The sequence below is a fragment of the Etheostoma cragini genome, chromosome 7, assembly GCF_013103735.1.
Source record: "Etheostoma cragini isolate CJK2018 chromosome 7, CSU_Ecrag_1.0, whole genome shotgun sequence".
NCBI classification, from domain to species: domain Eukaryota; kingdom Metazoa; phylum Chordata; class Actinopteri; order Perciformes; family Percidae; genus Etheostoma; species Etheostoma cragini.
In genome coordinates this window covers 16,281,949-16,298,632 of record NC_048413.1, presented here as the reverse complement: position 1 = coordinate 16,298,632, position 16,684 = coordinate 16,281,949, and the positions used below count along the sequence as shown (strand labels likewise).

Genomic DNA, 16,684 nt, shown 5'->3' with positions numbered 1-16,684 from the left:
CTGTTACAGTTTTACATTCATTCAATTAATTTTATTTATTTTCGATATGTTCCGAGACTAGTCTGGTCTTCACCCGGATCCCAGGTTAAACAGTCCCGGACAAGCTCTGCCAATCAGACACTGCAGATTATAGACGTTGGCACCACGGTCAGCCAATCATTGCGAAGGAGGCGGAACTTGTACGCAGCCTCCCAGTGAAACAGAACATAGGCTTTAGGCTACGAGCTAATTTAATGTAATAAACTAAAACTAGTGCTACTCCTAATTTGAGAAACGAGTATCAGCCGTTACTTCTCCGTAATTCCGCCCCGGCACGGACTGAATGATCACCGCCTACACGCTGCCTAGCTACGTGCTCAGGTGACAGCTTCATCAACCCCCTCCCCTTCGAAATGTTGCTGTCTGTGGATGACAGTAGACCTGGAGGACCAAACAAAGTGTCGGTGCTGCTCTTTTAAGAAAGAAGTGGAGCTAGAGAAGAGGTTATCTCTGTTAAAGTAGCTAGCTAGTCTATTTATTGCTTTGCGCCGAGGTCTAGTGGAAGTGCATCAGCGATGGTACGGTCTTTTTAAGCCACGAACCATAGCGAAGTAGGAAGACGACGGACAAAGCTAACTTAACGCTAACGTTAGTCTGAACTCAATTCAGAACCGTTGGATTTTTTTCTTCCAGTAACAGCCTCTACATCTCCTGGATGCAATTATGACCGACTCGGTTGTGGACACCAAGGCGGAGGTGAAACAAGCCACGAAATATGTCAAAGAGACCGAAAACGTTGCGGAAAAATATTCAGCGTTGACTGTCAGCAAGAACAGCAGTGATGTGAATATGAACGTTGGGGAAATGCCTTCCGCAGCGTTCACCGCAGTCCCCACTCTGAAATCTGTCAAGAAGGTAAGAACGATGCTCGCCATCACTCACCGCCTCAGGGCAAAGAGACTGCGTGTACTGTAGACAGGCACACGTGAGGAGGATAAATCCACTTTGGTACGCATTGTCCTGCAGTGATGTACTCTGCACAGCAAGGCCAAGAAATGTAGCCCACTGTGTGTGCATTTATCAAGTATTTATATGAGACAGCATGAAGGTTAATGGAGCTCTGCGTTGTTGCGTGATGTTGCAGTGTCACCGAGGGATCCCTCCATCCCACGCCAAGCTGCGATGTAAAAAATAAAATGTACTATTTATACGATAAATTTCACTAAAGAATCTGAGAAGTAAATGCCACAAAGAAAAGCTTTGCTTCACCGTTTTACATGTGGTATTTGTCTGAATACTGCTTTTAGTATGTTATCATTACTGAGGTTACAACCTATGATTTCAAATGATCTAGACTGGGTTATTGTTGCAAATCTGCCTTCATTAAGCCCTTCTGTTTGTTTAAATCACAATGTCTACATACACTTCCTGTAGGCAGGAAACAGCTAAAAGCCAAGTTGAGCTCTTAAATCTCAGATTCCAGGCCTATACAAAGTGAAGTATTACTTGGCCTAACATACCAACACAGGGGGTTTGCACACCACATATTCTGAAGGCTTTGCGTTCAGAAGAATTTCAATCCTCTATAACTTGCTGCCACAAAGCTGTGAATTCCGTGAAGGTGTAGTAGCGTCATGCATTTAATTTATAAAAAATAATCACGTTTAGGCCTATACCTAGTAAACTCATCATCCGTGTGTGTGTGTGTCCATCTTCATTATTAGTAACAAGAACAGCATGATATAAATGTAATGGCAGCAAAAGATGCACCTGGGGGGAAAAAAGCCTTGAGTGTCTTCAGCAGCACAGAACATCACAATGAAAGACTCCCTTGAGGTGGCGGCTCATATGATTACAGCTCCAACACCGTGTGTAACAGCTGGCCACAGGCAGAGGATAAACACGGAACACACAGTGGATTGAGGGCTTCTTTTGTCTCGAAACTTTTTGATATCATAATATTGTCACGTTTGCTAACTCAGTTGTGTAGCATTTTTCTATCCCTCAAGGTGACCTCCAACTTGCTATGCCTGTCCTACTTACTCACTGATCAGCAGTGTGTTTCAATATTATGGCTGTGTACACAAATATCGCAAACTATACTGGCATGTATGTCAGCAGCTATCCTCAATTGTTATTAATATGTAATTTATTTCCACTGAGGCTGTATAAAATGTATTAATATGTTTACTATCACTGCTTCTGTATTGGTCGGGTTCTACCTGACACATCAAATAATTAGGCTTGTGTGACTGACACAACTGCTTTTCTGGCACCGATAGCTGAACTTCATGTAACCTTTAAATCTCACATGCAAGAGTAGTTGCCACACCTCTTTATGCTGTTTGCTTTTTTTATCATGATTACTTTGGCTCATTACCCAATTTGGGATGTTTGTGACATTGTTATACATTTGTATGTTGCTTGTTGCCTTATAACCATATTTAAATGGTGATCAAACAAAAACAAACTGCCTTAATAATCACCATAAACTTGAATTAACATCTCTTGACAGTCTCAAAAAAACTACAAATTGTCAGCTTCACCAAACTGGCTCTTACTATTTGGCTAATATTTTATAATGTGATGTAGGATTTACCATTCATTGTCAGTAGTGTTTATTCAAAAGGAAATGTCGTGCCAGCGTAGCTGCCTTTGTGATTTTAGTGCACCACAGTAGAATGAGCTGGATGAAATAATAAAAAATATATTTTTTCCCATCAGCGGGGCTCACAGACTTCAGAATTTTAGCTCAGACCCCCGTCTGTCCAGGCAATAATGTGTGGACTGCGCGTCGCCCCAGGGAGCCTGATTGAAAACATATTGGATGGTAGGAATGTGCGCTCTGCGTATGAAAACAAAACAGTGTATTATGTGAGAGCCCGGTGTCAAACGGAGCCACCTGTTTGATTGAAGAAATACATAAGTAAAAGAAATACTGGCAATGATTGGGAAAGAAAAAAACAAAGATGAAGCCAATTAAAACCCCAGAAAATATCACCCATGAAAAATAGAGTTGGATGTCTGGAGGCTGGTGCATGTTGAGAGGTGCTGGGAACAAAACCAATCAATGCTACAAAGTGTGTGTGTGCGTGTGTGTGTGCGTGTGTGTGTGTGTGTGTGTGTGTGTGTGTGTGTGTGTGTGTGTGTGTGTGTGTGTGTGTGTGTGTGTGTGTGTTCGCTATCTCGTCTTGTTTGTCTGCCAACATTATGAAGGTCAAATGCAGATTTTGTTTTACCTTGGCAGGTTTAAAGGTGTGGAAATGTACAGTAAATGATATGAAAAGAAATCCGCTCATCTCAGCCTCATATATTTTGGAAAAAACGTAAACTCCGAGACAAAAAATACAGACTTAAAGCCCGTACAGTATGTCTAGGTATTGCCACTGCCTTAAGTCTGTCAATATTTAAACAAAAATATTAACATCAGTTGCTTTCTAATTTATTGAAACTGTCTGGCATAGTCCACACAAGTATAGTACTGTGTTTGTTCCACAGTGTGACCCCATATTAACATTGAGGGAAAAGTCACCATAAGCTGAGAAATATAACACATTCATACTGACTAGTTTCATCATTCTCCGGCTGTGTTGTCAGTTGTGCCTTTTGGGATTTAAAAAGGATTTCTGTAGTTTAACTACAGCATTTGATATCAGCGTTTTGCTGCTTTCTTCTTCTCATTTTACATTTTTTAAACAAAATGGTATTGTAAATAGTATAGACCTGCATTCCTTTGTGTCTGATCATGAAATATGCTTGTGGTGTATCTTGATATACATATTCATTGACGATTTAGATGTATGGTAATAAGTACAAGTTTTTGCCTAAGGTCACATAGGAAGGATTAGCATGTTTTTTTTAAAAACACTGTAATCCGTCATGCATGCGTTGTTCTTAACAAGCGCCTTTGCAGACCAAAGAACGTGCCAAAGCTATCTGAGGAAGTAACCTCCTTTACTGTCTATGTACCATGACTACTTCAGGACTTCTGTCTTTGACTTGTTGAATAGGACCACTGTCAGTATACAAAGATCTGTGTGGATTAAACTGTATTTCTTCTCAGTTATATGACTAGTGTAGAGCACTAAGTAGTTAATGTCACCGTATGCCAGGCCCACGTTAAAGTCTTTATAGCCGGTTGACAGTCACACCACAGCTTAAGTCTGTGACCTGGCTTGCTAGCCGGGAGAAAAAGGGTATTTTTAGCTGGAGGATGGGACTGGATGGGCCGCTTATTGATGCAGCAGGAAGCTAATGGAAAAAGGGTTTAATTCCTGTTGTCTATCCCCTTTCAGTACTCCACATCATGGGTAGACCATAAAAGTAAAGGCTGCAGTAGAAGTCCTTTTTCTCTGTTTGTATATATTTTTTTCTGTTCTTATTTCTTACTTGTGTATATAAACATATATGACATTACATAGCTCGCTTAGCACTTAAAAAGAGCATCAAATACAACCTACTGACTTTAGCAGCTGGTTGTCAAGGGCAGAACCAGAGGGAGATCGAGAGAGAAAGAGAGGCTCAGTGGGAATCAACCTTCCCTTTCTCACTAGGCCTCTCTCTCTCAGACTCTGTACAGGTTGGCCATTAGAAATCATGGTAATAGAAGGGAACCGCCCCCTGGCTCTGCCTGGGAGTGTTCTGGGATAATAGCATCAGGGACACCTAGTACTTTACCATCACACAGAGGACACACAGGCACAGTGAAGTTGGCTGGAAAACTGAAGGGTGACTGGCAGCCATGGCACACAAACATGGGCACGGGAGAGAAAGGGTGAGTGGCTACTAATGTATCACCGGGATCTCATCCAGGACACTTCTTCTTAAAGATACTGCATATCCCACACACAGATGTGCCGGAGTTACATTTGTCATGTCATGAGTTTTTTTTTTTCTTCTTTTTTTTTTTTTCAGTATTCTTTATCTTGTGCAACAATGCAGACCACACAGACTTTTTTTTCTCTTTTACCTCCAGCAAAAATGCAGTTAGAAGTACAAACCTCTCCTCAAAAAGCTGTGGTTATTCATAAAGCTCACCTCTGGGATAGTTCACTGTGTAAGAGTGTAGCAGAAACAAAATGCTGTCTTAATAATGACTCAGATTAACCTCCTGTTTTCCTTGATGCTGTAACCAGTGTAGGAGTCTCTGATTCCGATGTCTATGAATTTAGGAAAAGAACAATGAAGAAATCGAAAAGACTGTGCAGAAATTGATGCAAAGCAAACATTTTGCAAGTGGATGAGACAGTGCACACTCTCAATTGTGAAAACAGTGACATGCAGAGATCTCCCCAGTTCACACTGTCTCACAAGCTTCTTAAGTTTCTTGACCCAGTAGATGTTGAAGGTGTCACTGCTCATTTAAAGAGGGTTTGCCAGATACAAGCACTGAATCAAGTTACTACTGTTTTAGACCTTTCTGTTACAGCAACTTTTTATTTTACATGAATGGCGGAGTACTAACGATGACATTTTTCAAATTGCAGGTGAAAACAGCCATTTTGTCTCATATAAGGCAGAAATATTATGGTTGTGTAAAGCTATTTTCATCATTTAGGGGAAACGATGTTGATGCTGGGCGTATGAACCCAATTCAGTCAGCCTCGACTTCCGCTAACATTTGTGTTGTCACTACCAGGTAAACTCAGTCATGCATGCTAGTTTCACCCAGCTGTGAATTTACACTCCTTCTGTTAATATGTTTAACAGTGAAAATAATTTCTTTACATTAAGTATTGCTTTAATGTACTTACTCTTTAGTGCCATAATCACTGACACTAAGCTTCACCTGTAAGACAGACCACTCAAATGTTACCCAACTCATTGTTGTTAGTCTGGTATTTATGTGTGTTTCGGGATTTATCGTCTGTGTGTTGTGTCAACTCTGCTGGCCTGCTCGTTCATTTTCTGTCCAAACACATTCTATGGACATTTAAAATAAGAGAACGAGGAAATCCCACAGCTGTCTCACAAAGAATGAAGATATTTGAACGGATTTATCACGGAGACAAAGCGAGTTTTTAAGGTGGAAAACAAAGTTATGTATAAAATGTAAGGATAGCACAGACAATTGACAATATAAGCTTGCACTTTACCACTGCTGTTAAAGAAAAACAATCTGTACAAGTCAAATGATCAGGAATTAGAAAGTCTAAACATCAAGAAGGTCTTTGAATGGGTTTCTGGGGTATGAGCATCCTCCACCCATAAAAGCATATGTAAACATCAATAAAAAAAAAATTATATTCTGAAAACATAGACATTTTCACTCAACAGCCTTCAACTTTCATGTTGAAAGTCCGCCCCTCATTGCATGACATTTTACGATATTATGACACTATACAATGTTGTGAGTAGGACAAAGATTGAGCTTGCATTTGCCACTAAGCCAGCGAGATAGCTGTAATTGTGATTTCATGGAAAGGCAGAGAGAGAGAGAGAGAGAGAGAGAGAGAGAGGACAGCAGGTCCCTGTGCAACACCTTATCAGGCTTGAGCAGCGTCAAGGTAACATTGGTTCTAACGTTTCTTTAATGCAAGATAATGTCCCTAAACCTGCGGTAGTTGATCTGTTGCCGTCAGAAAGCATATGTGATATTAAATTTTGGAACACATCAATGAAAGTCAAAGTCATAGGTTGTAAAACTTTTTAGGTCAAATGCTGAATAACGCATCTACCTTCTGTCTCTGTCCCTCTCTCTTTCTTCTAGGCCTTTTTATTTACTGTGCCAGTTGTACGTCAATTGCAGATCCAGCCCACCTGTGATATGATGATGAAGTATTTTTGCGTTTAGTTTGGGATTGTTTCTGACTTCTATTTATTGTTTATTTATAAAGGGCATTACCTATAACATTATCACAACCAAATATGAGAGATTAGCTACTGCTAATTTGCAGTCCTTGTCCCTACATTTGTAATTGTTAGCAAGATTGATGTAGTTACATAGTTCTGTTGGACTGAGACTAGTAACTTCCCACTGTGCTAAGTGAGCCAGTTTATCAGAGGACCCGAGGGTTAGGTCTCCCTACTGTTGACAACTGACTGTTGTGCAGCCAAACCGTTACAGTTTTAGGGTGTTGAAATGACATTGTGTGGATTCGTCAGATCCTTAGGCTAATTGTACCCTGCCAAATTCACATGAAGTGCTGTTTTTATTTTATGTAGTAGCTGAATGATAGGATTTAAAAAAAAGAAAAGAAAGGAAACGGTACGGTAACCTAGCCTGGAAATCCAGACCCAAATCCAAAAGATTAACTCGCTGAGTAAATTCAAATTGTGATCTTGGGAGATCTCTGGATTTGCAGGGTAACAGTAACCCCAAATACTGGACATCTGAGGCTTTAATCCTTGGTTAAAAGCTAGTTTACAACATAGCCAAGCTAGCTGTTTGTTGATCCACTTTATGTGTTTTTTGTGTCTTTGATGTTGGGCCCTTTGAAGGGTCAGGTTGACAAGATGAACCACATCATCAACTGAAGCCTGTGTTTTTGAACAAAGCAGAACAGAGCAGGAAGGAGCATCTAAAAATAGGCATCAGCTCCCTTCTTCTCGATCGACTTGTTATTTACTGTAACAGACTCAGACATTTACCTTTTAAAAGGACAGTTTTAGTGGCTGAAACAGCCAATTGTTTCCAAATTTAAACTAAAAGAGTGAAAAATGTTCTAAAGCATTTAACTATGTGTGATGATGATGCTACTTAATGTTCTTTGGTCTTCCTTACTCCTCTGATTTCATTGTTGCCACTTAATCAGTGCATACAGACAAAAGAAAAGTCAGTAATATCTAGATTTTGTTTGCCTTTTATGCTTATGCTGTGCACCACTTTGTTCTGGTTCTCTCCAGATCCAGTTTGCCAACACTGAGGACAAACAAGAGTTCAGCAAATACCCCACCAAGGCTGGCCGCCGCTCCCTCTCTCGGTCCATCTCGCAGTCCTCTACAGACAGCTACAGCTCAGGTACTGCACACCTGGAAGTTTCATTCCACTTCCATGAGATGTTAAAACACCTGTTGTATTTACACAGACTCGCAGAGATTAGAAAATGATTGCTGTTGACATTGAAGATCATCAGACTCTAAAATGTTCATAGTACTAGTTTTGTTTTGTTCATTTGAAAAAAAACTTTATATCGTCCTTTATATCGTCTTTTGGAATAAATTATGTGCACCCATTCATCGACAAATGCAGCATAAAAGCACATATACGCACCTAGAGCTAAATCCATTTAAAGATTGCAATTGAAATGTGTTTATGTTTAATAAATTGCTTTTGGCTGACACCTCAATATAAAAAAATGTAAACTCCCAAATGTCAGTACTGGCCTCAAAAATCCATTATTAGTTTGTTTATACACTCATGTTTGCAATAAATGAATACTCGTACACTGTACATTGTACAGTATATGCACAGTATGTACATTATTTACATTTCATAACTGGCTCATTTTAATGCTTTTCCACAATAGTGACCTTTCGAGTTCTCCATTTCACAGCTGCATCCTATACTGACAGCTCTGATGATGAAACCTCCCCCCGGGACAAAGCGCAGGTCAACACCAATGGCAGCAGTGACTTCTGTGTGAAGAACATCAAGCAAGCCGAATTTGGCCGCCGTGAAATTGAAATCGCAGAACAAGGTAAATCTGACCTGACGGACACATCGATAATTTAAAGGTCTTTGATTTTCGTTCCCATTTGTAATTTCTTTTTAAGTTTCTGTTGATAGTTTAGGTTTTATTTGGTCTCTTATGGAATCCCTTTCACTCATGTCCATGCTGTATCAATCTTGAAAGTTGGTTTTATAGTTTCTCTGTGATTTTATTGTGACACAGTTGAAAAAGACACTTACTGTCATTGCCATGTAAAGAAAGCTTCGCTACCTGTGTAACTTTGTTCCTAGACACACATCCCATGGCATCTGTTTTGGATGTGATAACGGTCCCCTGCTCCCCCATGTCGAAATAGTTTATGACCCGAGGCTGAGGCAGTGTCAGTATTCTGGAAACATGATCGGAGCTCATTCTGTTCATCACTTCTTACTTATTTTCTTCTTTTACCTCCTTTCCCATCTCAGGTGTTTTGTTTTCTTGTACACTCACAAATGCAAATCTGTCTCTCTGGCGGTTTACATTGCCCATGTGAGTGATACTTAGGTGTGCGTGATTGACGAGTGTTCTTTAGGCTTAAAGCATGGGTGGCAACAGCTGTCGATGACGTTCTTTAATCAGTCTCCATTTTATAGTCCATCCACCTAGTAGAAAGGGCTTATTTTGTTTTTTAGAGTGTCCCATCATTCTTCTCTCTCCCAAAATAAAACCTGATGTTTACACTTTTCAGCTTCCATTAACTTGCGCTCAATCTGTTTTTCCCCAGACATGTCTGCCCTGATTTCCTTGAGGAAGAGAGCCCAGGGGGAGAAGCCGCTGTCTGGGGCGAAGATAGTAGGCTGTACCCATATCACTGCTCAGACTGCAGTATGTCCATTCAGTCTGTTCACTGCAGATCGCTGATTGTTCTGTCTTTCTCTTCTTTACCTCTGGGACCTGTTCATGTGTCTCTATTGTTTCCTTTTAGGTCCTGATCGAGACTCTGGTAGCCCTCGGGGCCCAGTGTCGGTGGACTGCCTGCAACATCTACTCCACTCAGAATGAGGTGGCCGCTGCTCTCGCTGAAATAGGTAAGAGCCTTTCCTCTTTATGTCCTGCGTTACAGGGTTATAACACATCACCATTATCAAGCATTATTAAGTATAAGTTTAGTCATGGTTTGTCAAATAACATATAAAACATACATTTCTGATAACTAGTTATAAATATTAATACCAGAAGCATTGGTATGCAACCTAAAGCCTGTAAAGCAACCAATCTGTGCATGTGTATTTACTGTGTAATGTTCCCCAAATGGACCTGTTGCTCATGCAGCTGGCCAGTCCTCCTCTCCTCTGCCGTCTGTCTTTACCATTAGGTGTGTTTTGTGTCTCGCAGGGGTACCTGTGTTTGCATGGAAGGGTGAGTCAGAGGACGACTTCTGGTGGTGCATCGATCGCTGTGTCAACACGGAGGGCTGGCAAGCTAACATGGTATCAACCTGGCAATCCCATGACACATTTAAGACCAATCTTAGACTCTTATCTTCTATTTGTTCTATCCCTGGGTTCTATTGTGCTATTATAGATTGTGGAGGTTATTGTTCATGTCGTTAACTTTGCTGTGTATTTTTCTTAGATCTTGGATGATGGCGGAGACTTAACCCACTGGGTGTATAAGAAGTATCCCAGCGTCTTCAAGAAAGTCCGGGGCATCGTGGAGGAGAGTGTTACTGGAGTGCACAGGTGAGCTGGGGCTTAGATTTGATGAGTTTGGGGGGTTTTAAAGGAAGGAAGAAAAAACATTTTTGTACACCCTGTGTCTGATTTAGTAGTTTTGGCCACAATTGGAGACACAATACTCTTTGATGTTGATTAATACAGTGTGGATGTTGGCCAGAGCTATGAATGTTGCCATTAATGGCCTAAAATGTAAGAATAATAGAATTGATATTTTGGCCTGCAAGAAATCACAACATTCACATATCTGTGAAACAGCTTATGACAGCCCACAATGGACTATAAATAATAAAGACTGTGGCAATATCTTTTGAGTTATTAGTTACCCTGGGTGTTGTTGTATGGTCTTTTTTTTTTTCTTACACAAAAATAATCTAAACTCAACTAAAGGAGTAGACAAAACAATGCAAACACTTCATTAATAAGGATGTAAGATTTAGAGTAACGGTAACTGTTCATCAATACAAACAAAGGTGGATCATGTTAGATTACTGTATATGCCATTTATCTGTATTTTTCATCCTTTTTCATAATGTACACTATCTATCCCGCTAACTCTCAGTTAGTTTAACTATCTGACAACTGTTTATCTTCTGTCAATGCAGTTTGTGTTTAGCATGTTTTAAGGACTTTAAGCAACGTTCTACTTGCTATATTATATATAATTTAGCAGCTGTTTGAAACTGATGCATTTCTGACAGAAGATTTGGCCTTGCTGGAGTTCTGATTACCAGACTACTTTTAAAGCTAATAAAAACCCAATAAGACCATTTGTTGTTGCACTGCTTTTTAACTAAGATTAAACTGCTTCTAAAATCCTTTTCTGGGAAGTCCTTTAGTTTGTCCTTTAGATGGAGCTGAGCTGGAAGCAAACCAAGCATCCTGATGCATTATGTATGCTGTGTCAGCACAAACCGCATTGGGAGCAGTTATATAAGTCATAGTAGTATTTAAACAAGCTGACTCTGTATGGAACTGAACCGATTGAAAAGGTCGCTGGCTTGATTTGACCTGGAGCATAACTCCCAGTTTCCACCTACTGCGGAACGGCTGTGGAGTAATTCGGTTTCCATTAAAGTCAATGTGTGTAATTTCACTGACTGCAGAACAGCTGCGTTCCAACTCCATCCCAGCTCCGGCAATCGCAGCCCTCCGGAGCAGATACGCAGAGCTTCTTCTCTTATTTTTGCCGGTGAGCTCCGCAGCATCTCAGCACACGACAGATAGTGTGGGACAGGAAGTCGAGCACAGAAACAAAATAAAACATCTGGTTAATTTTCAAAATAAAACAGACCTTGCTCACGGGGGATCATATTTCCCTGCACTACACCTTGGAAACCCAGCACAGAGTTGTTTCCCCTCTACTCCTCTGGATGGTTTTGTGGTTCTGTTCTACATGAATTCACGAGATCTCGGGGGGCCCCCATGACTTTAACTAATGGAAATCAGGCGTAATTGAGAAACATGACAAAGCTGAACTGCACGTCACAACAGCTTTGCATGTGCAACTCTCAATGGAACCAATTAGCCAGATGCTCCCGAAAGCATAAGGTCACACAGGACTGTAGCTCAGTTTGTGTGTGGATATGTGCATGTGTGTGCCTGAACATGTTTCCTCATGTGCCCCTCAGATTATACCAGTTGTCTAAGGCCGGCAAGCTGTGTGTCCCTGCCATGAATGTGAACGACTCAGTCACCAAGCAGAAATTTGACAACCTTTACTGCTGCCGTGAATCTATCCTGGATGGGTGAGATGAGGAGAATTTAATCATCCAGAATGCCAGCCTGTGTGTGTATGTGTATGTGTGTGTGTGTGTGTGTGTGTGTGTGTGTGTGTGTGTGTGTGTGTGTGTGTGTGTGTGTGTGTGTGTGTGTGTGTGTGTGTGTGTGTGTGTGTGTGTGTGTGTGTGTGTGTGTGTGTGTGTGTGTGTGTGTGTGTGTGTTTGTGCGCGCGTGTGCGTGTGCGTGTGTGTTTGTGTGGGTGTTTGTTTGAGTTGTGCAGATGGATTAAAGTGTGTCATTTTGTCTCTGCTAGCTTGAAGAGGACCACAGATATAATGTTTGGAGGCAAACAAGTCGTTGTGTGTGGTTATGGAGAGGTGAATCATTCTTCGATTTCAGATTTTAAAAAAATCGCATTTTTGATGGAGCGACCGAATTTTCACTGGCACAGCAGACCTTTTTACCTTATTATTATACAGCATTGTAGATTTTGCTTTACAACCATTGCACTCTTCTGTGGTGTGTAGGTGGGGAAAGGCTGCTGCACTGCTCTAAAGGCCCTTGGAGCCATTGTGTGCATCACAGAGATTGACCCCATCTGTGCCCTGCAGGCATGGTGAGTCACTTGCCATCGCCATTCAGCACTGCTCCATGTTGTGCTTCACTGTCTCTATGTTGTGCATCAGATTAGTTGCGATTCCAAAAAGGCAATTTAATACTATCATTTGTTTTAGGCTGTATTCACAGTGTTTGTGCTGCTTAAAGTGATGAAAATATCTCCGTGTGTATCCACACAGCATGGACGGCTTCCGAGTGGTAAAGCTGAGTGAGGTCATCCGGCAGATGGACGTGGTGATAACATGCACTGGTACTGTGCCCCATGCGGGGGCATCCATTACTTCTGCTTCGATAATCACCTTGTTTTTAACGGCTCATTTAAATATCCCAGTTAAGGTTTCTGGGTCAAAAACAGTCGTTATATCTGACTGCTAAATGATTTTTTGTGTCAGTCTGTTGGTCCGTAATCACAATCCATCCTGTAAGCTGTAAATCCATCCTGAACAGATGCACTCTGAACTCTGCAATCATGACTTCTTCACTTGTACTCTCACAGTGAATTTGTTTCACATCATACTTTTTTTTTTTTAATAGGCAATAAGAATGTTGTCACCAGAGAACAGCTTGACCGAATGAAGAATGGCTGCATCGTCTGCAATATGGGACACTCCAATACTGAGATTGATGTGGTAATGGATCTTTTTGACTGTATGAGTGTTCTGGAAATTTCTATTTTAGATTTCTAACTTTGAGAACACACACACACACACACACACACACACACACACACACACACACACACACACACACACACACACACACACACACACACACACAGAATTTTAGAATGTGTTTGTTTAGCAGTCTGGCCCATAAAAATATAATTAATCTCATTCTATTTCTTTGGTCTGGAGTCTTGTTGTTGATACATGAGACTGTTTGCATAGTTTCATTTTTTGTGTGAATGCAATGGAGATAAACTGGAATACAGGATATTTTCCAGGGGCTGTCCCACCAGACACCCAGTCATAATACTTAAAATATACAGTATAAATATTTCAATACTTTCATCAGTAGACCAGAGCAAACTTGTGTACATTTCCCCCTAATATTAAATGTGCCTTCTCAATTGCTATATATTTTAGACTGATTCAAACTGGATAGATCTCTTTTTTGCTTGTTCTTACGTCGTTTACTTGTATGTTCCACTCTGCTTTGTTTGCATTTTCTTGATGTTTTAGTATTCTTTTTCCGTTGTTAACAATTAAAAAGCACCCTTTGTGTTGCATGAAATCCTCTCACCTCTGTTCTTTGATCTGTATTCTATTTCTATGTCATGCAGTTGTAGGACTGACTTGTCTCTTATGTGCTCAGGCGAGTCTGCGCAGCCCTGAGCTGACCTGGGAGAGGGTGCGCTCTCAGGTTGACCACATCATCTGGCCCGATGGCAAGAGGGTTGTTCTGCTGGCAGAGGTAATGTCCCTCTACAGCTCTATATCTTTACAAAATGTATTTAAAATCTTAAGAAGAGTTTTATCAAACCTAATGGCTTTTAACACCACTTTTAAACCTGCACTCTTTAGCCTATAAACTCATATTTAACCTGGGCTCAGAAGCATTTTGTTGTCAAATGTTGTGGTATTTGAATAATAATATGAAGAGTCAGTGTAAGTCAGCCAACTGCTACTGTGTGCTCTGTGTTCAGACAGTAGTTGCCTATTTTCATGTTTTCACTTATTGTGTCACTTTTTATATCAATTTCTACAGTGCAGATCATGTTTGTATGTTATTTTTCAGGGCCGCCTCTTAAATCTGAGCTGCTCCACAGTGCCTACGTTTGTTTTGTCCATCACTGCTACAACTCAGGTTAGCAGTTTGGCCTGGAGGACAGTTTCCCCTCTCACTACACCACCCTGCTGTTCTGTAGTAACATGTAGTTGCCTCATTGTGATTCTTACAACCATTGTGTGCTCTGTGTTGTCTGTAGGCCCTGGCCCTGATTGAGTTGTTCAATGCTCCAGAAGGCCGTTACAAACAGGATGTGTATCTCCTGCCTAAGAAGATGGGTAAGAAAGAAATTAGCTTGGCTGATGTACGTACATTAGTTTAAAAAAGATGGCCCCGGTTTGATGCTCATTGTTACCACCTTGTGACTTGACCTAAGAATTACACCATCCAGTGGGCCAATTTAGTCTACACCCCTTCAGGGATTGCTCCGTTGCCGCTAGAAAATCCGCCTGATTTCCCTCATTTAGGCCGGATATCCGTTGCTTTGGGCTTTCTTTGTGTTGGCATTTTAATCTCCACGTCGATTTATGAAGACTATATGGTTAACCTTTTCTCAGATGTCTGCAGGGTAAATCCAGACAGCTAGCTAGACTATCTGTCCAATCTGAATTTTCTGTTGCACGACTAAAACAACTTTTTCACGTACACATGTTCCACAAAGAACCTTTTTCTTTCCTCCAGATGAGTATGTGGCCAGTTTGCACTTACCAAACTTTGATGCCCACCTGACGGAGCTCTCTGACGAGCAGGCCAAGTACATGGGTCTCAACAAAAATGGCCCCTTCAAACCTAATTATTACAGGTAGGTTTCACCATAAACAGTTCATCTTTCTTACTAGCTTTTCCTATACTTATATCCTATCCTCATATTCTATACTACATATGTGTTCACAGGTGTACAGTAACACTGTGTTCTGTTCACAGGTATTAATGAGTGTCTGTTGCTGTGATCCATCACACACAGTTGTCCTGGGATAAACAGAGATATCTATTTTCTTTTCTAAATTGCTACAAAATGGAGGAATTATTTTAATGATGCTGAATGTAAGTTATTAACCCTTCAGACATAGTGTTAAATATGAACAATAAGACATGTTGGAAACATAATGTATAATTTATGTTAAAAAGAAGGCCTGCTAGCATGCTTTCATGTGTATGTACTTATTTAGCTGCTAACGCTTCTTTTGCTAGATCACAAAGTTGTTGATTTGTTTATTCACCCTATTTACGCACTGTGCCAAATGATGGCTGTAAGAATGGAACAGAAAGCATGTATTTTTTTGTGTGTTGATGACATTAGGCTTTTATTAGTACATTTCAAAAGACGGGCTTTGGGCCGAGCCAAAACAAACTGTAATAAAATACACTATTTTAGAAATGTTTGTCATACATGCTTTAAAAGATCTCATTGAATGGTATCTGCATACATGCCCTAAAGGTTATCCGCCAGTCACCCTTTTTATTACAACAAAGTAAAGTGATGATATATAGCACTTGTTAATTATAACAATTTATATTAGCCTGTGAACGGCTGAGTTCCTTCTAAATTCCTGACTTAGTGTTAGTATTCAACACTCACACATAAGCTGTATCCTAAAAAGGAAGTACTGAAGGCTTGAAGAGTTAAACATTTTAAAATAACTATAACCTTCCGTTTTTTGAATACCAAGTTTCCATTTGCTCACTCAAATTCCCACTGGTGAGCAGCGTGGGTTACAAAGTCTTTTGACTGGATAATACCTTTAAGGCCATGATATGAATGTGCCTTTTTAAATCATTCATAACACGTAAATAATAGCACTGAATTAAATAAGCATTCCTTTTATTTTGTAAAACCATCTCTTAGTAGTACATTTAATGTCCTCCTTCCACAGCTTCTGGTAGTAATTGTGTAATGTGTGTTTAGAAAAACATATTCAACATTTATGTTTGCTATAAGATTGTTACTGTCTTAATTTGATCCAACAGGGTCACCTAAAGTAAAATTCCATGTGATCTTAATGCCCAAGTGTATTCTATGTATGTAAAATAATGCATTAAATCAGCAATAAAGCAAGTTCTTTTAACAGAGAAAAGTTCAACGTGAAAAGAAAAAATGTGTTTAAACCAAGAAAACTGAAACAAAGAGGCCTCTTAAGGTCAGTGGTTGGGTAGTTAAAGTACACGTTTTTTCATTATTCGGGGGAATTAAAGCTGCTACATTCTCTACATTGTGTTCCCTCGCCGTCACCCCTGCTTGCCGAGCGTCAAACTGCTGTCACACTCTAGAATATTCACCGGCTCTCTCGCACCAGGCCAGCTGCATTTGTT

At 40.4% G+C, this 16,684-nt stretch overlaps 1 protein-coding gene across 4 annotated transcripts; it reads left to right on the top strand.

Moving 5' to 3' along the window:
- The first annotated feature begins 219 nt into the window (after window positions 1–219).
- On the top strand, window positions 220–16,449 carry ahcyl1 (adenosylhomocysteinase-like 1). Of its 4 annotated transcripts, none has more exons than XM_034876820.1 (17): window positions 220–360; window positions 7,825–7,939; window positions 8,475–8,618; window positions 9,355–9,455; window positions 9,556–9,658; window positions 9,966–10,060; window positions 10,206–10,312; window positions 11,938–12,054; window positions 12,342–12,405; window positions 12,556–12,644; window positions 12,826–12,896; window positions 13,181–13,275; window positions 13,961–14,059; window positions 14,384–14,452; window positions 14,574–14,652; window positions 15,056–15,176; window positions 15,299–16,449. In XM_034876820.1, exons 4-17 carry the CDS (start codon window positions 9,357–9,359, stop codon window positions 15,303–15,305), a joined length of 1,215 nt encoding a protein of 404 aa, XP_034732711.1. In that variant the 5' UTR covers window positions 220–360; window positions 7,825–7,939; window positions 8,475–8,618; window positions 9,355–9,356; the 3' UTR covers window positions 15,306–16,449. The 4 variants fall into 4 exon arrangements, with proteins under 4 accessions (XP_034732711.1, XP_034732708.1, XP_034732707.1 ...); XM_034876816.1 differs by lacking the exon at window positions 220–360 and adding an exon at window positions 374–894; XM_034876819.1 differs by lacking the exon at window positions 220–360 and adding an exon at window positions 4,545–4,753.
- The last annotated feature ends 235 nt before the right edge of the window (window positions 16,450–16,684 follow it).

Excerpts from the sequence above, each read along its gene's own strand:
- ahcyl1 (XM_034876816.1), top strand. The coding sequence starts at position 703 with ATGACCGACTCGGTTGTGGACACCAAGGCGGAGGTGAAACAAGCCACG. Across the intron at positions 9,659-9,965 it reads CGCTGCTCTCGCTGAAATAG|GGGTACCTGTGTTTGCATGG; the intron begins GTAAGAGCCTTT and ends TGTGTCTCGCAG. Across the intron at positions 12,897-13,180 it reads CGTGGTGATAACATGCACTG|GCAATAAGAATGTTGTCACC; the intron begins GTACTGTGCCCC and ends TTTTTTTAATAG.